The 24271-nt window shown below is 41.7% G+C and overlaps 1 protein-coding gene across 2 annotated transcripts in view; it reads right to left on the reverse strand.

Annotated features, from left to right (window-relative positions):
* Positions 1 to 24271, reverse strand: part of NRG1 (neuregulin 1) — a 951241-nt gene that overhangs the window by 177873 nt on the left and 749097 nt on the right. The window contains exon 1 of one of the 2 annotated variants that reach the window (XM_037128900.2): positions 22060 to 22679. The exons of the other annotated variant lie outside the window; for it this stretch is intronic. Coding sequence (XP_036984795.2) covers positions 22060 to 22165 — 106 coding nt within the window. The 5' untranslated portion in view covers positions 22166 to 22679. Of the gene's footprint in view, positions 1 to 22059; positions 22680 to 24271 lie in introns of those variants that run through there. 2 annotated transcript variants of the gene reach the window in all.

Genomic DNA, 24271 nt, shown 5'->3' on the forward strand with positions numbered 1-24271 from the left:
ACCACAATGTTCATAGCAGCACAATTTACAATAGCCAAGAGTTGGAAGCAACCTAGGTGCCCATCAGTAAACGAATGGATCCAAAAATTGTGGTACATATACACAATGGAATTCTATGCAGCAGAGAGAAAGAAGGAGCTACTACCCTTTGCAACAACATGGATGGAACTGGAAAGCATTATGCTGAGTGAAATAGGCCAGGCATTGAAGGACAAATATCATATGATCTCACTTTTGACAGGAAGCTAAAGAATAAAACAAACAAGCAAACAGAATAAAAACAAAGACGCTGAAATAGAGAACAAGTGGGCAGCGACCAGAGGGGAGAGGGAAGGGAACTTAAGGGGAAAAAGGGGGAGGGATTTTGAGGAACAAGTATTAAAGACACAGAGATGAGGGCTGGGGGGGGGAATGGGAGGGGGGGGGAGACCGGGCGGGGGGGGGGAGAAAAAAAAATGTACTTGAAAAGTAACTAAATAAAAATTAAAAAAAAAAGAAAAAAAAAAGAAAAACAGTAAATAACAAAAGGAAGGGTAACAGTTTTCATATAAATTTTCTGACAGATACCAAACATGATGAGTCCTCTGTAAAATTTTTTAAAGGGCAAAATAGAAATAAAAAAATAATAAGATGATTGTTTTCTCCAGAGGCAATCTCGCTCTAGATACACTGGCTGTTCCTTTAACTATAGAGTATTGGTAAAGTGAGTGAGCCACAAAGAACAGACTCACATGCATTTGTATACACACACACACACACATACACACTGAAGGCACATCCTTGCCCATCTTGGTCTTTAAATGTGATTGTATTACTTCCACAGGGGACAGTGAAAAGCTGTTTTTCTTTGTTAAGGATTCTCAGCCCCACTTCTATGTCACGTGGCTCTTGTATGGATTACTCATGTGCATATTTACCATCTTTTGCTTTCTTTGTAAACTCCCTCTACTAACAAGATGCTGCCTGTATATGACAATTTGTTTGCACCCATCTGCTGAAACTATACAATCATGGAAGTCTCTCAGACATGGATATATATTTTTAAATGCTTTTGAGTTATTCAGACATGCAGACCTTTACACTGAACAGTGCATGACCCTCAAACTTTCGTGAGTATCTGAATCACCCTAACGGCTTGTCAAAACACAGATTGCTGGGCCTTATCCTAGAGTTTCTAATTCAGGAGGTTTGCAGAGAGGCCATAGGGCCTGTGTTGCCAGGAAGGTGCTGGGTGCTGCTTCTGTGTTGGTCCTGAGGCCACACTGGGCTTGACATACTCAGAGGAACAGGAATAAAACAGGTAACATAGAACTGATGAAAAATCACTGGCACTAAAAACATGTGTAACTACTAACGGAAGAATGGCAGCTAGTCTTGTCTTAATTTCCTAAAACAACAGAACAGAGGGTTGGCGTTGATGCTGACAGACATGAAGGCTATTTCTTTAACCAAAACTTGGACGCAAACAGCCAAACCCAAGATTGTATTTCACATATATTTTCTTACCAGGAGAACACTTGTTACTTTGAAGAATGAATGAGAAGGGCTTTTCAGATGACCTTTATGTAGGTATACCCCTGAATATATCACTGGAATGTGAAAAGTATTCACTGGCAATACAGTGGACTGCGTGAATAATTAGTTGTCAAGCTTAACTTCGAGGGAAAAGGCTGTGAGTTCCACAAAGTGACTACTGCTTAAATATTTTCATTCTTTCAACATTTAAGGGGAGCCTCTGCATGCCAATACTGTGTTAGAACACAGAAAGATCTCCTAGTCAGAAGAGGGGCAAAGCATTTTTAAGAGATTCTTAAAAATGTATAAGAAGCCAAAAAAAAAAAAAAACCCACATCACATACAGGTACAGAAGAGTTGGTACCATGGAAACATGGAGAAGAAGTAATTGTGCAAATGTCTGGAAAAGCTCGGCAGAGGAGGGACATCAGTTAAACTGCAAGGGACAGTTAAGAACTGGATACTTAGGGAGTGAGAGAGGGACCAACCATGGAACAGCAACCCTGTGATCACGGTCACAAAACTGTGAACCCATGTGGCTGTTCAGGGTACAGTGAGCTCCATGTGACTGAAGCACACTTGCTGCCTGTATATGACAGGTGTGTGGCTGGAGAGCATGACAGAAACAGAGCCTGACGATGCTTTTTTGACCTGCAAATCATGACCTGACAGGGTCGGGTCATGATTTGAGGGGCTTTGGTGCCCCACCAACTCCAGGCATGTACACAATCTGTAGGTGAAGGGAGTTAAGAACGCTTTTCATGCAAAGAGCTGTCACTGTTCGATTCAGATTTGTAGGAACAGCCTCAGCAGCACTGAGAACGAGAAGGAAGGGGAGCCGGCTACAGGGAAATGCGGGCAAATTAGCCAATTTTTAACGAGCAAAGCCAAGAGCTAGGCAGAGGCGGTGCGGACAGAGGGAAGAGGTCTTCCTTGTAAGGCATCACTGAGGTACTGGGCAGACAGAGGACCACCGTCAGGAGTGGGACCTCACTTCTCTTAACATCTAACTTTATTCATTTAATCTATTCAATTTGCCAACCTGTCCTATGTTTGAGATTTACTGAGCTCTAATTATATGTAAGGCACAGTTTTAATTAAGTATAGCTCTATAATACTGCCATTGTCATGTTTATAGTCCACTTTCACTTTAACTTGTAGCCACGCTTTTGCCCATAGAGAAACTTATTTTCAGAAAAAATTCTCTAAAAGACTGCAGGCTGCCCCAGAATGGCATTCTCCTGAGACGACCACAAAGGGAGTACCCCTTGATTTTGTGCTTGGCACAGGTAAGGTGAAAAGAGGTGAAGGAGGACAGGAGGGGACAGACATTGATGGCATAGTCAGGGGCATTTGCGGACCCTCAGAAATGCAAGTTGTGTGTCAAAGAAAGTGACAACCTAGCCTCCATACTGAGGGAAAGACTGTTTCTTAGCCACAATATGGGTTACAAATGGCTTCCTCCTACGCGTCCATATTCACACCTAGATTGAGCTTCCATCAACACTGACAAGCGCTGAAGGTAAGGAGAAGAAAAAGGAGAAGGAAGAAAAGAAGAAAGAGGGGAAGGAGAAGAGGGAGGAGGAGAAGGAGAAAGAAAAGGAAAGAGAGGGGGAGGAGAAGAAGAAATAACCCTAGCAAATTCTACAGCACTAAATTAAGATAAAAGAAGCAGAGGTATAAGGAAAACCTTGTATTAATGCCACTACCAATTACCCTTCATTTTTTCTGACTCTGACTTACAAAGTTCCAAACCACCATTCCAACCACCAGAAGCATCTCTTAGAAACCGTCTTATGGTGCTCTGACTCCTACCATGGACCTGGGGAATATTTCCAAAGCATATTTCTATCATCTATCATTTGGTAATACTTGATACTTCAAAAATAAGCCCAGTGATTTAAAATTTCTTCATTTTAAATTTAATGTAGGAACTTGTGGATATGTTGATGCGATGTCCAAATTCTGCAGCCCAAAGCAGAAAAAGCTCAAAGAGGTTCACGGAGACAGCACTGTCTTGAAGACAAAAGTGATAACAGCTCACTTGGAGGAAACGTTACTATTGAACAAGCACTTGGAGATTTATGGTGTACTCTGGACACGCAGGAGCACCTGTCAGGAGAGAATGGGCTCTATTACAAATACTAAGTGGTTCCTGAGCAGTTAGCAAGCTATTCCCTCCCCTTCAGAGCCTAAAGCACATTATTTTTTGCTTTAATAATACTCAGGCATTAGGAATAACGGAAACACCTGGAGTTGATTTTAACACTGCTTTGCGAGCCCAGGGTATAGTCCAAATCTTGTCAGGCTAAATCTCACCCTTGACCTGCCAAACATGATTACCAGAGTCCAGTCACTCCCTCACATCCCGCAGCTGCTGTTCTCCACCCCCACTCCCCCGTCACAAACGTCACAGCTACTTCTCTGCCCAGACCTCAAGAGCACATGTGGCCAATTCAAGTTGGAGCAACGACGTCTTCCACTGAAACTCAAAAGCAAAGACGCTTGTGTTTATTCCTGTTGACTATTTGTCTACACAATATATGCAGCTCAAGAACTTTACAGGGCGTTTCACTGGAGATGGCCCAAAGCAGTCCCCGCTGGAGCAAAACAGTAGGGACTTCAGAGTGCTACAGCAATAACACACAACAGTTCATTAAATAGAAGTGAGGATACAAGATGCCTTTAAGTCCCAGGTAAGGCAAAAAAGTGACACTCCAGTCCCACCTAAGTAGATGGCCAGTGGCAGTGCTAATATCTTGGCCCTGCTGCGAGACCTTGGTCAAGTCACCCGACCTTTCATTGTTCTTCTCCTGAAGACTAAGCGCTGGACTACACCTGAAAGATCTGTTTTTAACCTGATTCATTGATGCATTAGCAAAATCTGCCTTGTCTCTTATAATCTTGGTAGTAACCACAGTGAGGTAGTAACCTCAGTGAGGCTTATACCTTGAGCCACATTTTCTCCTTATTTCATTGAGGTTTTCTAGATTGACCCAATGGTCCTTTGGTACAGAATTTACAGCAACTACCTTTGCTTCTACTTGAGGCATTTCTTCAATTTAGAGATGTCCTCAAAATTGACCAGATACAAGCTTGCTTAGACCCTGAAGGTCCATAAAACCAGTCAATTGGCCATCAAAATTTTACCTTCTGAAACCCCTAACTTGAATACTCTTCAGGTCAACAAATCTCTTCTGAGGTATTATTAATATTGCCATAAATTTTTGTCTCTTATTAATGAATGACTTTCTCATTTAGTAGTGGAGGGTAAGTTTTTCTTAAAAACCCTCTGCTGCAAACATCTAAAAATACTGAGTTAAATAAACATCACCTTGAAAGGATCTGGCAAAACAGGAGACTAGCCCAGAAATACACGCAAATACCTGAACAGCATAACCACATTTTCTTCAAGGTATTTGCACATCTTGGGGAAGGAAGCAGAAGTCCCGACCCAGTGCTGCCTGAAGTGGGGACTCATAGTAAACCCTCTCCAGGTGAAGTTGGGGCTCCAAAGGGCTATACTTATAGAGAACCCCCCAAAAGCTACACCCACAGATAATCAAAACAAAACCAACACTCTTCCAACCCTAGAGAACTAGGGACAATGTCTTGACCCTGAGTGAACCAGGAAGGGGTAGATGAGGCTAAAAACAGGCTCTTGAAGCCCAGGTAAGAAGTGGTATAGCCTCTGGACTTCAGGCCATGAACTTGGTAGGGTCCAAGTTGGCCGGCAGGATCAAACACAAGTCTCCTTGGTAAGTAGGTGTGCACTTTTATTCTATGCCTTGAAAAATGTCACAGATTATTTTTCCTGAGCAAGAACTAGTAGAGAGTTAGAGACAACCAAGGATAAAGAGAAACAAGGCACTGAGTGAGAAACAGCACATACTAAAATCATCATACACAAATTGTAAAAGAAGTGCGCTTACTCTGTTAAAGAAATAAATCGTGAAATCAGAGATATATTTAGGGACCAGGAAAGTATAAAATGCAACCAAGATTTGGAAAGAGACCAAACAGGCCTTCTATAAACAAACAAACAAAAAAAAGAATTACCTGAAAAAAGTTAATGGGTGATCTTAGCAGCAGGCTGTACACAGCAGAAGAAACAATGAGTGAAGTGGAAGACAGATCAGAAAAAGGGTAGCAGGAGAGCAAGGCAAATGATGGGAACTCTGAAAGGGGGGCAAAGAGAACTGGTGACGAGAACAAGAAGGTCCAACATACATCTAATTAAAGTCCCAGAAGAGGGACAGAGAATGGGACAGAGGAAATGGGATACAAGAGATATGGGTGAGAATTGCCCAGAATAAAGCAAATGCGTGGGCTCAAGAAGCGCAATGAACCCTACATAGGATTAATATAAAGAAAGAATGAAAACAAAACATAAGGCAAAATCTTACAAGCATCAGAGAAGAAAGGCAGGTTGCCTTCAAAAGAGCATCAGAATGACGACTAACTTCCCAACAGTTCTGGACTGGTCCAAACGTGCTGGCAAGGAGCAGCATCTTGGTTTTAGACCCAACGGTGTACTTTATCTAACACTGTAATTGCCATGCTGATTAAGCCCTTTCTCTGAACTCTTTCCCATGGTAATGGGAACAAAGAGGATGTAAATTTCTGAGAATAATTCTGAAACATTTGGCAGCTTTTAGTGTTATTACCCAATAACGTGATAAAGCCACTGTGCTAGAAATAATGGTGCTTGGCTTATAAGTTTTGTCAGAGTTAAAATCGTCCCACCAATCAATTAAAATACCTTCCTGGAGCTGTGCCACAGAGAAAGAGGAGAAGAAGTGGAATTGATTCTTTCCTGGTAATAAATGGGCCTCTAGTTGATACGCTTGAATACATCTCAGGGCCACTGATGAAGCACCTGACGCTTGCTTTTTCTTTTCCCCCCTTTCAGGTTAAGTTTTTGAGAAATAAAGTTTTCCTTTCACACGCTTCTCAGATCTTTGGTTTGGACAGTATAGCTTATCAATAAATCTTTAATCACAATTGTGAAATGCAAAAAAGGGCTTTATGTTTCTATGTGGGATCTAGGTGATTCTGATGTTAAAAAAGCAGTCCACGTGATTTATACCCTGCACACTCACAACAACCACAGCCGCTCGATCCACTCCGCCTACAAAGCCGCCTGCTGTGCTCCCAATAAAATACCTGCTTTATCAACAGGAGAATAAATAAATTTGGAAATCTTAGTAACGGAATCCTTTCAATCAACAGCAGGATGAAAATTCAGTTACTAGAGAGAAAAAAGTAGGATATCATAAATTAGTATTATGGTCTTTCCATGAAGATGCTCCACAAGGTTAAAAAAACTTCCTGAGCGTTTTAGTTTACGAGAGAGTCTCTTGAAAATAAACGGAGCTTGCATTTTTTAAAGTAAATATGTTGTATGGAAATTAAGAATAGAGAAGGACCAAAATGAAATCTGGAGAACACACACCGCTGAGGAGAAATGATACACTTTAAAATTTTTAAAGCATATATGTTAAGAATTTCTCAAAGGCACAGGCTAGTGTCTGTATTACCATTTCACACCCTTCTGGTCCTCAGTCGAGGTGAAACCCCATGGCTGTAACCGTGTCGGATGCTTTTAAGAAACATCAAAATTCAGGGTATCTGAGAGCTCACAACTCACAGCCAGCACCCCGTTTCTGCTGGGAATTTCACAAAAAAACACTTTCATACTAGTGATTTAGAAATATATTTATTATTCTGTCCTACTTTTGCACTAAATAATTCACATACCTAAACAAATCTAAGTGTTTGCCAAGATAAATAAGTCACATGATTAGTTTACCCATCAAAAACTCGTTAGAAGAGAACTGTTTCCTACAGAAAACTGTTTCCTTCAGGCAAATTTGTTATTTGCCTGAACCTTCCATGACTATTATTTTTCAATGACCTTAAGATTTCTGAAAAGGCATTCACGCCAAAAGCCTTTGAGTAAAAAACATGCCTTGAAGGCCTTACACAAAATTTTGCAGGAGGGCCTTGTGGAGACCGCTGACTAATAAGATGTAAAAAAAAACTAACTAACTAAACATATATAAATCTCCTAATGCAAATTGAACTACCAGTCTGGATATGTAATAATGGATGAGGGGCCTCTGACCCCTAGGTCTCTGGGTCAAAGATAATTCAGGTTGTTAGTGATAAAATGTCACTGTGGTCAGTGATTGCTCAGTGGCTCACAGATGCGAGTGAGTGACTTGGTGGTCTCAGAGCAGCTGTCAGCCACAAGCGTTCACAACTCTTTTGCAAGAACATTATTTTTCTACAAGGCACCTCCACAGAGCCCACAGAGATTCTTCTTGTTGTTAGGGCCTCTTGCAATAAGGTGTTGGCGCTAATAACATTTCAGAGACAGCTCTAACCACACGGTACATGAATTCTCTTTCTCAATTCCTCTCTCTCTCTCTCTCTCTCTCTCTCTCTCTCACACACACACACACACACACACACACACACTACCTTCCTCTTCCACTTTATGACATTAGAAGTACTCACATTAATGGTCATCTTGTCAGTCAATATTTATTGAACCCACTTTGGTACAGATACCGCAACAAGAAAACAAATAAATATAAAGGTTGGCTGATTTAAATGTACTGCAACCCTCAAAATTATTAAAATCATCGCGGATGTACACCAAGCTACTACTTGATGGAACAGAAACACGTGACCCCTGAAGCACCGTGAAAGTTGAATTCACCTACAGCAGCAGTCTTACACCTGGAATCTGTAGCTTCACCGTAGTTAAAATCCCTGCCCAGAAACCCGGGTGCCGGGACTCTTGTGCTGGGGCTGAGACTCTGGTTGGACCTTGTGGTTCTCTGCATCTAAAAAATGTGCTATGAGCACATGGCCTCAAAGATAACCTTGTCAGTTCTAACATTTTATTATTTTCCCCAAGACTGATGTAGTTATATTTCTGAGTTAACTTTGCAGGCAGAATTAATATTGTTTAATATTATTTTCATTACTTATCAGAAATAGTTACTATTTATTTATTAATTTATTTTCAATTTTTATTTATTGATTTTAGAGAGCAAGATGAAGAGAGAAAGAGAAAGAAATGTCGATTTGTTGTTCCACTTATTTATGCATTCTTTGCTTGATTCTTGTACGTGCCCTGACTGGGAATTGAACCTGCAACCTTGGCATATCAGGATGGTTCTCCAACCAGTTGACCTACCTGGCCAGGACCTGCTATGTATTTATGTCATAAAATCTTAACATGGCAAACATTATGTTCCAGGCAGTGTTCTAACTGTTTACAAATATTAACTTCTTAAATAGCATCAGTATGATTAGTTTCTTAACTGTCTCTATGTACTTAAGAGAAAATGCAACAAAAACATTTATGGTTAGCAAGAATTGCAGAGTAAGCAAACCTCTAATTCCTATTCATTAGCCTGAATAATGAAGCAGATTATTACTTACTGAGAACTGTAAGATAAACTGGGCACATTTAAACGAGAAAAATAATGAATTCAATTTAGGAACAAAACCATGAATCACTGGTACCGGTGATTTGCATGCATATTGCAATTGTGATAGCAATATGCTAACTAAACAGTAACTGATAGTAATATAACTAAACGGTCACCCATAAACTCTCACAACTTACTGTTTTGAGGAAATTGCCATACTCCCTCATTCATTCAATCCTGAAGTAAGTTCTTAAGAGCAGCAGTTCTTAAGTCCTGCCTGTGCTGGACCACGGTGATACTCTAATGCATAAGGCAGATCAAGAGCTTGTAGAACTTAAAGTGTAAAGATGCGAAATGCTAAAAAGTGTACCTATAACCACTCAATTAAAAATTCTGCCAGGTGAGGATAAAATTAAAATATAGAAATGAAAAACTAAAATGCTCAGAATAGAACTGAGATTTTTTTGACTTTTGTCCTACAAAAACAAAAACAAGATAAATTATAAACAAATAAATAAACGTTCAAAATAATAAAATACTTAGATAATTAAAATATTCAAAGTACATTTTCTGTGTGATAGAATGAAGAAAGTTAGCTATTTATTTATATGCATGTGTTGATATCCTTACAATTGAATGTCTCAGCAGTTATACCAACTCCTGAAATATTATTTATAGAACTAGCGATTACAAAAGTAATCTATAAAAAGTAAACCTATCTGACCAGTTAAAAGGTATCTCTAGTCAATTTTAAGTATAATTGTTGGTTAGTAATTTCTGAAAGTAATTGAACAGAAAGTCTGTGCCCACAGAAAACATAACCACGTATTCAGGCAATGCGTAAGTTTAGTACTTGGAATCCTACACATGTGTATCAATAAGCAATCATTTTCCGTTCCTTATTTCCTTGAGTGGACAGAAATAGGATAACTTTTTTCCATGAAACCATCCGTCATCACTTAAAGAAGAGGCTTTTAGTTACAAATGTACCATGAAACATGACAATTCCAAAGATGTCCATTATTTGCTTAATTTGTCAGGGGAGTTTTCAACAAAGCACTGCTATATTCATAATCAAAAACGAGGTTCTTAAAAGTCCCAAGTAGGGACCATTTTTTATATTTTCTAGTGAGTTGACATACTAATACTAGCAAAACCCTGTGGATCTTCTGAAGGGTCATTTCTCTCCGCGAGTTAATGCGAGACGTGCGAGACCACTGAGATCGGATGGATAAATTGCTCTCTAGGAGCAGGAGTGACTTATCTGGCTCTCGGGCAGCAGCACCACTGGGGGGCTGCGCCATCCAGCTGCGGAAAACCACGTGTCTAAATGGACAAAATGTCCACTCATCTTTTCCAGCCGTCCCTCTCTCAGAATCCTGTGGTGCCGAGGTGTACAAGCCCTGAAGTTTTCCCAAAAGGGCATGACTTGGTGCACGTCCCCAGAAGACAGTTGCTACCACGCTTCTGGCTGCCCAGAGTTTTAGCCCCGTACTGGTTCTGTGCTCAGGGCAAAGCAGCGAGCTGACTGTGACCTGCCTTCTCGTCATGATCTCAAGAGGAAGAATGAAATAAGCTCCCTTCAATGGCCAGGCCAGGGAAGCACCAAAACATGCCCTGACCTTGGAGAGTGTGACCAGTCGCCAAATCCAGACGTGAGGCTTTCACGAAGCTTTTTCTATTTTGCTGTAATACGTAGCATATTGTAAGTGGTGACGTTCTTTCCCTGTGCGCGGTCCAATTGCGAGGCACTGCTTGGTAGAAAGAGTCTCCTGTAGATTTGATCTGACAGGACAATGAATCTGCAGAGGTCTTGGGATCTATACTCTCTGTTCTGTCCCTTTAGTTTCTGTTCTCCTGGGAAAAGACAAATGGCCTGTCCTACCTGCTTTTCTGAAGTGCATCACAGTTCTGTTTGAGGAGATGTGAATACACATAACATTTAAAACTCTAATGTTGCTTTCCAAATATCAAATATATAAAGTAAGTATTCCACTGAAATTTTCTTTCCTGTAAGGTTAAGGGCAACTGGGGACACAGACTATAATCAACATGAGAAAAATAAAAAACAAAAAACAACCCTTAAGACATAAGTCCCCATTTCTATGCAATTTAATATATGGAAAATTATGTATTTCTATTTCCAATCAACTCAGTACTCAAACAATTGGCTTTCTCTCAAAAACCCCACCAGCTCATTTCCGTAATTCCTGTATGTATAATTCTTCCCCAAAATGGATAATACATGAACGGTTTCTTCCCCAGCACCCCCCATCCCCAGGGAAGATTCTAAATATATAGCAAAGTAACCTCATTAAAGCAAATTATGATTACAATCTACTTTCTGTATTTGAACTAATTCATCTGGGCAATACAACAGCATTTAATATTTTTCTCAGAAATAGATGCCAATTATTATCAATATTACTGCTATTACAAATGTTTAGAAAACTCTATCATTTTGTGGGCTTCAAGGAAATCTCCCCTTATTTATTTATTTGAAAACAACTTAAGTACAGAATTAAAGAATATTAAAATTTTAAATAATGAAATATTGTGCTTATACTCTCACTCTGTTGGCAGAGAGCACATACAGAAAGAATATAAAAGCAGATTTGATACATATACATGAAATAATGTCTCCTTAATATATAAATGAAAAATTGTGTCAGGTAATGAATTTATTATATTGCCCAAGACAACTGAAGTATGCTCCAACTAAATCAATTCATAAACTATAGTTACCTGTCCTTGTAGCTCAGGAAATAAAATAGTCCACAAATGTGTATCAAAAATGATTCTCATTCATTTACTCTATAAATATCTATATGCAAAGTTCTCTACAAGACATTATGTGCCATATGCCATTGACTATTAAGATATAGAGATAAGGGACGGGAAAGTTATATCTAAAGAACTAACTGGCCCTGGGTGGTATAGCTCAGTGGACTGAGCATGGGCTGTGAATCAAAGGGTCGCTGGTTTAATTCCCGGTCAGGGCACATGCCTGGGTTGTTGGCCAGGTCCCCAGTGGGAGCCATGTGAGAGGCAACCATACATTGATGTTTCTTTCCCTCTCTTTCTCCCTCCCTTCCCCTCTCTCTAAAAATAGATAATAAGTAAATAAAACCTTAAAAAAAAGAACTGGCATATACTTTAAATGATTAAGGGCATGTATGTATGTGTATTATTTAAAATACAAGCGCACAAAACCTGTTATTGTGCCAACCTGTTAACACGTCATCACAAACGTTTCTCCGGTCTCCAAAAGTCAGTGTACCTTAAGGTCAAAGTTCAAGCTAGACCTCAGATTAAAAATGCCCAGCTGATCTCCTTATGAATGTGTTACATATCTGGCATGCTCACCTCACCAAAGCTACAGAATCGATTCCAAATAAATATTTGATATGTATTCTCAACAACATGATAATTATTTACAAACAACCTCTGTGCATAGGACCCCATGAGAGAGGTACAATATTTAGGAAGTTATCTTCCAAAAGACTAAAATTCAGATGTCACTGATGGAGACAGATGCAGCAAGAAAATACCATGAGATGAACAAACACTGAAAAATGCTGATTTACTATTGATATTTAAGCCCAGTAAAATTGGTCATTTATTCTTCACTTTCTGCTAGGTACAACGAAAACACTAATCCTCACAACGACCACATAAATTACCTAGTGTTATTTTCCACAATGTATACATGTGGCAACTGAGGCCTGAAGAGTTGCAGTCGCGGTCAGAGGTGGGGGTCGTGTGATCAGAGGACAGAGCCAGGCCCTGGCCTCCCAACCACCGCTGTGATCTACCAACAACCAGCACCTCCCTATCTGGGAGCAAACTCCACAGTCTCGCTAAGCGAGGCCGATGCCACACATGTGTCCCCACAAGCTCCCGGTGGCCTGGCGCTGCTCAAAGTCAAGTTGTCATGCTGTTAGGTGCAGAACTGCACTATAGTCAAATGTGAGAAGGCTGATTTAGCTGCTAGTTCAGAGAGAATGTAGCTGATTCTTCTTTTTAATGACAACAATCAGAAAAGGAACTTTTATTTTTAAGGTGAATAGGCCAGATTTGGGGAGAGGGCAAAACACTGTTCCCTTCTAGAATGCTGCCAATGTCAGATTATGGCTGGCAGGGAAGACTGGGTCAAAGGTGTCATGTTGGAACCACACCCAGGGGAGCTTGGAGCCCAGGTGTGGCCTTTTTGGAGAATCCTGTTGCATCCTGTCTCTGGTAAAGTAGGGAGACGTGGATTCAAAATACCACTCACACTCCGTACTTCCTTCACTCCAGTGGGTTTGGAGAGAAGTAAAAATAATGCTCTTTAGAATAAGCATTATTCTAACTTAGAATCATCAGCACAAGGATTTCCCACGCTCACTGGGTTTCACTGAACTGCTCACTACACTGGTGCATGTTCAGTCTCAGACCAACCTCAGCCGAGGTCACCGATGGCTGTGACGCTGGCCTCCTTTCAAAAACGTCCTCCTACCATATACTCATGTATTACATGAACATATAAAACAAACACAAGACAATCTTTTTATTTAAACACCTGTAACCCTTAAAATAGTATAACCTCACAAGTAGAAAGTAAACTTTCCAAGGTTGGGGCAGGGGGAGGGACAGAAGACAAAGGGAAGGTCCACCCAAAGTTTTTTTTCCTACACTAACCTGTTAATTTTTTTTCATATACTAACAGTTCAAGTGTTTGCACTGTAAGCACGAGATTCATAAAAGAATTTTTGTTCTTAAACCAACTCATGTTAACCATAATTCAAGTGTTCACATGTAGGTGTAAATGTTCACACTGTAGGCACATTATAGGCACGATCGTGTGCTGTGTCCAAAATGAATCCCCTTATTCTACCTCAACTAGTCTTAGAGCAAGTTACAACCATACCTGTCTTCTCATATGCAGAGTGTCCAAGGAATAAGATGGGGAGAAGGGAGAAGAGGCACATTCAGGACAACTAGAAATCTTTCTAAGTCCTGATATACTTTTAAGAATGAAAAAGAACATTTGATTCACAGAGGAGTACATATTGCTAAACATAAAATAGCAACATATCTATTTATTTCTATTTAAAAAGTTCTCTTGTCATTAGCATTATTTTCTTTTAAATACTGTTGACTACCTTCTTCATTATTTTCTTTTCTGATTTTTGAGTGCATTTCATATGAGCTCACATGTATGATTTCTTATTATTATATACAAATAAGAATTCCTAATAAATGACATCCTAAGCAGTTAAGATCCAAAATTCTAAGTTGTAAAACTTTAGGACTTTAATAGAGAAAGTTCTCTATGCTTTAATTTATAATTAAATTCAAATTTTGCCTTGCAAAAGGTTGGATACTATTTTTTGAAAACAATCATAAAATATGCAGAAATTTCAACTTTCAATTTTGGAGTATTTAAATATAAAACATTCAGTATTCAAAACATTTCACTGTATTTATAAATGTTTTTGTTCTGGAGAAAATCATTCCAAATTGGAATTTAGACATTTCCTTTTAAAGATTTGTTTTAGATTCATTATGGAACAGCGAAGAAGACTGCCATAGCTTTTGAAGAAGTGCCATTTGTCCCTACAATTGTGATATTATGTGCAAGAAACAGATGAGTTACAGTCACAACCACAAACCTACACACTTAAAAAACTGGCTTCACCTACATTTAACCTTATTTATAAAGTAATTTAGACCATTCAAAATGAGATGCAATTTTACTTGACAATGAAATTCACACTTACTGAAACTACTAGAGAAATTGAATTGACGTAGTACAGTGAAACTAAGGAAAAAATGTCTACATATTATCCCATGAAGTAAAGATAGAATTACTCACCGATCACCAATATTTCCTACTTAACTCTCTGTAATCTCTGCAGAAATACGGTGGGTAGGATAAAGCTCGATGACAGCTTGCTAACATGTCCAATAAAAAGAAAAGAACAGGTTGTGGTATAAATGTACAACTCTCTCCAAGGGAGAATGCTCCTTGGCTCCCTAACTTTATGCTGAATTCATTTTGTATGGATATCATATGACCTGATCTATTTATTGGAGAAAATGCCACCAGCTCAATGATTTCCTAACTCCCATTCCCTTTATATATTACTTTAACCTCATTTAATTACCGAAGCTCGTAAGAACTTTTTCAAAGTTGTCACGACTGTATTATGTAAAATAACACGTAAAGCGTAAAGAGTTCAAATATTAGATTAAACTCTATGACACTGACAATATTCAGCCATGTATGACCTACAAATTTGACAATTTCATATGGTTCAACCTAATAAAACATTCCCTGAGTCTCACATCATTGAAACTGACACTCAGCAGCTGCCCAGAGGAGCCAGCTGCCTGCCCCCTGAAGCTGTGAAATGAAGGGTTTGGGACACTGTGGCAGAGCAAGGCTACCTACCTCTCATCAATAATACTTTTCTCGGACCAAAACAAGGTGAACCATATTGCACTTGGAAAAGAGCAGGGGAGTGCTATCATGGGGGTAATTCATGACGAAGATGACAAGGGCACAGGGAATAAATGACGAGCAAATAACAGGGACTACATGGCAGTGTGACATCTTAGCCCATGATCCAAAAGAATTAGTCATTCAAACCCATCTTCAGAAATGTGTAACTCAATCAAAGTAGGGTTCTTAAACGTGTTAGCCAGGGGTTGAGGACAGAGTAAGAAGAAAGGAACACAAACGTGTCAGGAAAGATCCTTTATTCAAGTGTCATGCTTTTCCATATAATCTGGCAATGCCATAGTCAACCTTAAATGTGACTCACTCTCTCTGTGGGTACTGCCTGAACATATTCAAACGGAATAAGAGGCAACTGAAAGGTGCTTATAAGACGCTCAGTTCTCTGGGGAAAAGGTGATGGTTAAAATTAATCTCACAGACGTCCCCTTGTGAGTTCACGCCTGTGGCGTCGCCATCGGGATGACGTTTCAGAATGTTCTGATTCAGAATTCTTCCTGAATTTGGGCTCTTTGGTCAAGCTGGAAAACAAACTCCTGCTGAAGCAGCTAACTCAAGAAATGCGCACCCTGTTCTTGCCCCAAGGTTGGTTGCCCAGAATGCCAAAGTAACTGAAGAATAGAAAAAAGGAGCAAGCAGGTAGACATTTCTGCTTGGACAGAAGCTAAATCTTGTGTGATGTCACTATGCACACCTCCAGCTGTATCAGTGCCATTGGAATAATAAATTTGATTATGGCAGTGGGGAAAAAAAAAAGTCGTTCTTTGGGGAATAGCAATGTGATGCTCTTGGAGCACCCTCTGGAGGCCAGAGGACGGTGAGGCTGGGAAAACAGGAAAAGAAATCTGATCCTCTGGGCCTTCTCTAGGCTGAGTCCACAGATCTCACTTGAGTGGGACTTGAAGATGCCCTTGTTCAATCTTAATCGAAGCGACATGAGAGACATGAATAATTAATTTATACTTTAAATGCAAATTCAGTCCAAATTGTAACAAAATTCTCAAACAATAAATTTGTTCCTAAATATAAACAAAAAGAAGAAATGTCAACTGATTAGAGTTATCTTAAGCCTACATTCTGGATTTTGGGGGGAGTTCATTGCAGAGGCATTTTTGAGTATTTAAAAGAAAGTGTGAGATGTAATATTTTCATTAACAATAGGTAAGTAAGCATAGTTATATAAGGTATTATTGTCAAATTTTTTAAGTAGCCAGCTTTATGTCTATTAAAATGACAATAAATTAAGCTGTCTCTTTTTTTCTAAACCTTATTCTAAAGCAACAAACACTGACATCTATTGGCATTTTGGCAGCTTTTTTCTTTTAATTGATTAAAACTCATTCAAGGACACACGCAGGTGAAAACATGCATAGGATTAGGATGATACAAAACATCACTTATTTCTATGAGGGAGTTTTATTTAATGTACCTAATAGTATATTTAATAGCATTTTCTCTGGTTAAGATAAATCTTTTTAAAAAACTAATAATATCTAATTTAATTTTTTGTATTTTCTGCTTGTTAAGACAAGAGCTCTAGGATTAGCTAAAATGTTAGAAGTTCATTACTTGCTTCTTTTTTGTATGAGCATTTTTATTTTTCAGTTAAAGCTGACATTCAATATTACTTTATACTCATTTCACTGTGAAGCATCGTGGTTAAACATTTGTATAATTTATGAGGTGATCCCTCTGATAAATCGAATACCCCTTTATTTGCTTCTTGGAGCAAATAAAATCACTCACCCAAAATACTGACACTTGGTTTGTTTTCTTCTATCATAACAGAACATGATAAACTCTCAGTACTGTTAGAAAAGCGAAATCTAACATGACACTTAAAGAATGCTAATAAAACACTGATTTGGTAGGAATCACAGACCCAGAACTTCAAACACTACATAAAAACTTCTGTAGTGAGGAGGGGGAGGAGGGAAAATGCTACGACATGTGGATTTATTATTTTCATTATTTTGTTTATATTTAAAAACACCTGCACTCAATTCTATGAACCTCACTGGCAAGATACAGTTACACTTGATAAAAAGATAACGGAGAACATGTTAATACACACTTTCCTTTTCAACTGCTGCAATTTGTGCTAGTCCCAAAGGAGAGTACGCATTGTAAGTAATAAAGTGAGGTTTAAGCGTTAACTCCTCAGTGTGGCCAGAAAGAGTGTCATGTTTCAAAACATGGCTTCTCATAGCTTGAAATCTCAACATTTTTCTGCCAGAGATAAAATTATGTTGCACCTCACTCTACTTTCAATATTTACGCTGAATTTGGGACTGTTTTCATTATACACATAGGCAGTTATGGTATTTGACATAGTTATCCACTTTTCTCTATATTTACAGGTAGTAGATATTAATATTTACACTCGCTCTAATCTAAGGCCAGCTTTGGATTATTTTTTACCATAAAAGGTACATTTTGAAAATTATATCAAATATCTTTGCAAAGACACAGACTTTGTTTCTAAAGTGGTTTTATAAACAGAGCTAAGATTTATTGGGCACTCATTCCATGACGGGCAATGTTCAGAATGCTTCTATGGATTATCTTGCTCAAGTCTCATAATAACTTCATGATAATAATAATAATATTATCCCCACCTTTACACATAAGGAGACTCTGGCATGGAGAGACCGACTTTCCCATGACTATCCAGATAAGGAGCAGCACAGCTAGCACTGAACCCAGGCAATCTGGCCACAGAGCTAGGTACCAGGCATCCTCCTCCCGCTGAACGAATGGGGAGGCATTTTCCTTCCTCCCCGTTCAGCAGGTGACACAGCACACAAAGCACCTGTTACGCTATCTGTGGCCCCCTTGTCCATCAATATAAAAGTGTGCAGCACAGTGCCTGGCACACAGGTGGTTACTGTTCTTAGGCTGCTTCAGTATTTTCTGATTTTACAGGTGTATTTTCCTCCCCATTCTCCCATCGATATCATTTTCTCATTCTGCAAGTATGAGAGTAGTATTTCAAGCTTCTCCCACTTTCTGCTTCAAAAATTCTTCAAAATAAATCCTACTGCATTGTGTCAACACTACTACATGTTTTGAATAACTGCATGAGGTAAGTGGTTGCAAGTCACCAAGTTGAAACAGATCACTCACTGGACATTCCTCCCGTTCTGTAAACACGCGCGGCCTTGTTACTGACGGGACACTTCATATCCAGGAATGTTTGCAAGCACCTCACCCTGGGGAGCCGCTCCGTTAAGGGAACAGGTGAGTGATGTCATCGGGAGAGCACAGGGCCCTGCTTCCGCCCATGCAGGATACCAGGTTTCTCGGTTTTTCTACCACTTGGGCTCACAGATGCCTCTTCTACCAGAAATGAAGGGAGACCCAGGAGTTCTAGAACCGGGCTTAGGCTTGATAATCAGTTTATTCCAGGTAGTTGAAGAGAACAAAAAAGAATCCTTTGCAGTGTTTTAATGAAAGAAAAAATGGATCAGCAAACAGATTCAAAAGGGAAACTAAGAGCCACACACCAGAAAGAGAAAAAAAACCACAAAACTTCTGGTTTTGTAAATCAGGCGTCCATAGGAAAAGTGTGCTGAAGTAAATCAACAGGAAGAGTGTGGAACTTGGAAGGTCTGACATCCAGGAGGCCCTGGCTATTACAGGGCCCTGGGTACACGGATCCCTGTTACAAAGCCCAGAATCATATGGAGATTGCTTATTTTGAGAAAAGAAGAGGAATTAATGACTCCAAGGGCTTGGGACCCATAAGAACCACTACTATGGAATAGATAATTCTGTTGAACATCTGCAGCCCTAATAATGTGCAATTTAATATTCAGTTAATTGTACAAAAATGCAGATGCTGGGAAACATAGCCATGTATGTATCACGTATCAGTCACACATGGCACATGAAAGTTAAAGAAACCTTTTCCCCTGAAAATTTCCCTCCAACAGATGTGTTGAGGCCTCTTCGTGTTGCACAGCACACAGCAGGGCTGAGAGGCTGAGTTCTCCCACCACTGCACCTCCCCCGACTGTCAGGAAGCACTGTTATAACATTGGCAGAAAGGCCTGGCTGTTGGCACATGTATCATCTAAGACACAAGTTTCAGCGGCTGCCTTAAGAAAGGGGTGAAGTTCAGGATTGAAGGGCTCACATACAGGAGCCATTCAAGAGATGAGTGTCCTCCCAAGTCCTAATTTGGGCTGGTAAGTGGCAATACTATAGTTTTGGCACCTAGAGGTCCTTCTTTGGAGGATGCCCGAGATAAAAAGTGCAAAAAAAGGTTGAAAAAGAGGTGTGGGCTTCTGCTGCAAGCCATTATGGCTATCAGTTATCCATTCTCCTAAGATGAGGAAAACTACACTGGTACTTACCATTATAAGGAAAATGACAAGAAGGGAAGAAACACTGATTCAAAGCAATACTATTTAATACCCTGTGCTTTTATATAAAGCTAGTTTCAAGTTGAGATTTCTTTCCCCATCAAATGAAGAATAAATGGTTTATTCTTATGGTGTATCTGGCTTCACAAACACAAGGTGTCTGGAGGGGGTAAAAGTTTCCTCCCCATAGAAGAGGGGAGGGAAACCTACTACCTGATGGAGAAGAGAGACAGTGTCCTAACAACTAACCTAGAAAGGAGTTCACTCTGAGTTTTTCAGTAAGATAGAATGTCAGTGAAAGAGAATGCCTGTCCCTCTGGTTCAGACGGAATCACAGCTGTGAGAGTGGAAAACAGAATGGGAGCCACCAAGAAAGCTCTTGAACTCGTGTCAAGAGAGCACATCAGGTAGTCATGTCGCAGTTACCTACCGGGCAGATGAGACCTGCAGGGCACAGAAATGCCTTCTTGCTCTTAAGTTTGTCTCCCCCCATGGAACTGCCCGCTGCTTATCTGCAATGTCTGTGTTGAGGCAATGCAGCCATGAGCCACAGGCACAATGCAAACCATCGACACTTGAAGGGGATGCTACTTTAAACCATTGCCCTTCCTTAATTCTTCAGGCCACCTGCCTGCAGAGGATCCCAGAAACTTCTGAAGGCAGAATATTCCCAGGCAGGACAGGGAACACCTAAAAGACCCTCCAATGAACTCTTGACAGCAGTTCTGGTTAGGTCTAAGGTTTCTTTAATTTACTATGATGACTTCTGAGAAGACAGTAAAGAAAGTCACTTAGAAAGGTTGCTAACCAGCTCACACATTTCATGCCTTGTTGAATGAAATGCTATATAGTATTTCCAAAACACAAGGTTTTTAAAAGTAAAGAAAATTTCAGTACACCCTCATTAGGGCTAATGAAGGTAATTAAGGTGAATCTGATCAGCAGTATCTTATTCTAGAAGCATGCACAGGAATGGTCAGTGACCAAACAATTACTCTCTGTTCAATTTTTGTTTTGCTCAAAACCTGGTTACCGTCTTTGCCAGCAAGCCAGGTTCTGAAATGCTATCAGCGATGCCAATAAGACTGGGCAAAATTTGTTTTCCTACTGCGAGGAACAGTTAATACTCTAGCTTATTTTCTTCAACCACAGCACTACCCAGCGATACTCAATGAATTCTTCAGAAGTGCTGCGTAACAAGTGCCGGGGGATGCGCTCAGTGAGTGACGGCAGAAAAAAAAAAGCCCTTAAAACTTCCCCTTCCTCTCTTTTTTTACAGCATCTTTTTCACTCAATCACTCATAAACAACTATTTATTTGGGATGCCTCCTCTGTCCAAGGCAACGTCTAGAGCACCAGCTCTTTTCAGGGAAACTGAAAGTCAAGCTGTCATTCATGTCCGTGTTGATTTTCAAATACAAGAATAGTCTCTAAAAAGCCTCAATGCCATTTCATTTTATTATATAACCAGTAAACAGCTGTGTTCAAAAATTCAGATAAACTTGCTTTTGGGCACCTCTCGGGAACATAAATGGGAACATGTATTTATCAAGGAGTTTAACTCAAAACTAGAACTGCCAAACCGAAAGTTTTGAGAACTTATTTGGAACAGACCTGATTCCTGGCACTGGACTACATTTCATCTGTTTCGCTGACCTCTAGGAATCCCTCTCAGCTGATCAAGTTCTAATGCCGCAGGAATGAATCGGGGGCGGGGGAAGGTACGCACACGCCGCGACCCTGCACCTCCCGCCCCTCTGCCCCAAACCCCGTGCTCAACCGCTGCAGCGGCCTCTCTCTCGACCACCCTGTTTTTCCGAGCCCGGCACACCGGTGGGAGGCCCGTTCCCGCTTCTCTCGCTAGAGGGCAGACGGGGCCCGTGCAAAGCCCTCCTGGCTCCGGACACCCGCGCACCAGTCGGGGTTCTGCTCCGGGGCTGGGCTCGGCAGAGGTGCTGGTAAAAAACCGTACTTGGGAGCACCGCTCGTCCCGCACCCTCGGAGAATGCGGGCCCGGGCTGCTGCCCCTTGCACCGTGCGCGGGGTGCGGGCGCCCGGGTAAGGCTGGGCTCCCAGGTAAAGGGCGGCCCCACGGAGGGCGAGCACCTCTGGCCCCGCGGACGCCAGGGAGCAGAGCCGGGCATCCGGAGGGTAGGGCGCGGGCGGCCGGAGGAGAAGCGACGCACGGGAGGAGGAGGACTGCGGAGCCCTCGCGCGGCGCACTCACCTGGGCTCTGGCTGTCGCCCGCAGACGGGGGCGCGGGCTTCTTGGCGGAGCCTCGGTCCTTCTTCTTGCCCTTTCCCTTGCCTCTGCCTTCTTTGCGCTCGGACATCTCGCCGGAGAAGTGCACCCTCTACACAGACGGCTACAGAGGAAGACGACGCGCGACAAGTTCGGTCAGAAGGCTTGGAACAGATTTGGAAAAAGTTTGTCCCTCGATGGGGAGAGCGACCTGGCTGCGGCGCTCGTGCTGCGCAAGGGGCGTCTTCTGTCGCCTGTGGGCAGCGGCGCGGACGCGGGGTGCGGTCTAGGCCACCTGGGACTAGTGGTCGCTTCTTCAGACGGTCGCCCTGGCTCCTGGGGCTGCTCCTGTCGTCCTGGGAAGTCCGCTGTGGTTCCCGTCGCACTGGGTCCTGCCGCTATCGGCTCCTGTCCTGGCCTCTATTCCGCGCGCTTGCAGCCAGAAGAGGGAGAGGAATTCACTGTCCTGCCCGCGCTCCCATCGCCTAGGAAGCCTCTGCCGCTCCGCTCCTGCCCTCCGCACTACCCTGGAGTTCGGACAAGTTTTGGGGAACTCCTCGCCGGCTCTTTTTCAATTGCCCCACAACCACCCACCTCCCGCCCTCAGGTTGGAGGCTGGCGCCTCCTTCTCACCCTCCCCTCCCTAGCCCCCTCCCTCTTCCCTACCACACCCCCACCCCGAGGCGCGGACACGCCACCGGGAGGAGCCTGGGCTCTGCGCTCCTGGGCGCAGCCCCTTTCTCTCCCCGAGCCCGGTCTGGCGGGCGGGGGGCGGCGGTGCGTCCTGCGGCTGCAGGGAACCCCCGACAGGGGTCGCTGGAACCTGCGTGGAGACTGCAGCCGCGGCTGCTGCAGGAACCGAAACGGGCGGCCCCGGGGAGATTCACGGACTGAGCTGGGGACCCAGGGACTCTTGCTCTTTGCTTTCCTGAGCCAGGCAGCGCCCCAAAGCGTTGGCCCGTTACGCAGAGAAATGCTGGAGACAAAAGTTTGGAATTCTGACACCTGCCCCCCAAAATTAAAACTCTGGAACCCCTGGGAAGGAGAGGGATGTTTGCTGTTCCCCCAGGAGAATTTGGGTTCATTCCTTTCTTATTTTAGTGAGTTATACACACGTAGGGCAAAGGGTGGACGGGAGTTTGCAAGTAAGACAGTCCTGGGTATACAGCAAGGGCTCAGTGAACCTTGAAGGTGGTCAGATCGTACCACCTTCGTGGATCTGCTGTTGAATGTGTATGCGTGTGTGTGTGTGTCCATCTTCGTGGGTTTAGCAACGTGCCTACTAAACCTCATCTTCAGCTTTTTCTTAAATAAGTAATAATAACCGGATCTCTTCAAAGGGGGTGTTCTAAACTCTCTCACTACAACTTAATTTCAAACGAATCAACAGAATTACTGCAATAGCTAGGCGTCACTCAGTTCTGCGGAGTGAAAAAAAAACAAGCAGGTAGAGCGGAGAGCCAGTACCAGAGGTCTGTTAATTCGTTAATGCTAGCTTTCTGGGATTCAAACTTTCTTCAGAGCTGCGGGCGAAGCCTGCTTCTCCGTCCCTTGTCCTCCCTCTGGCGGAGAATTCCAAAGAGCAGTGAGACTCACAAAATGTTAGCAGCCAGCTGCGAAGGGACAAAAGTTAAAAGGCCAGAGTAATCCGCACCGCAGAGTGATCCAGTCACGTCAAGAAAACATACTCGAAGTTACATCACAGCTGTGGCCAGCTTCAAAGGTGAATTTACAGTGATAGATTGTGTCGTGGTCAGGAAGAGGTGAGTATGAAGGATCCATACGTGAAATTAGCATTCCACTTTAAAAGTGACTTGCTCCTGATTTTCCATTGTGTGGGGTTAATGTGAATTGAACCATTACCTACACACAGCCCTTGGGTATATTTTCAAATCGCCACAATTTGAATAAAGATGAAATCTTTACATTCGAGGGGCGCCTCCTTGAATGTAGGAAGGGAGAGAGAGGGGCAGAAACACTCCTTTTGGAACTGTCCTAAAGTAAGAATAATTTTATTTTCATTTAATGTGCATGGTAATAAGAAACAAACTCTGTTGGGTGGCTTTAATTGTTAAAAGACATCTGAGCAGTATAGACATTATTTTGAAAAAGTTTGATGCTCAAATAGCTTCTGATAACCTTTCAACAAACTTAAATGCAAATTTTACTGAGCCATAAAAGTAGCAAAATGAAGGGA

This window comes from Artibeus jamaicensis, unplaced genomic scaffold (assembly GCF_021234435.1).
Source record: "Artibeus jamaicensis isolate MK-2021 breed Jamaican fruit bat unplaced genomic scaffold, CSHL_Jam_final scaffold_833, whole genome shotgun sequence".
NCBI lineage: Eukaryota > Metazoa > Chordata > Mammalia > Chiroptera > Phyllostomidae > Artibeus > Artibeus jamaicensis.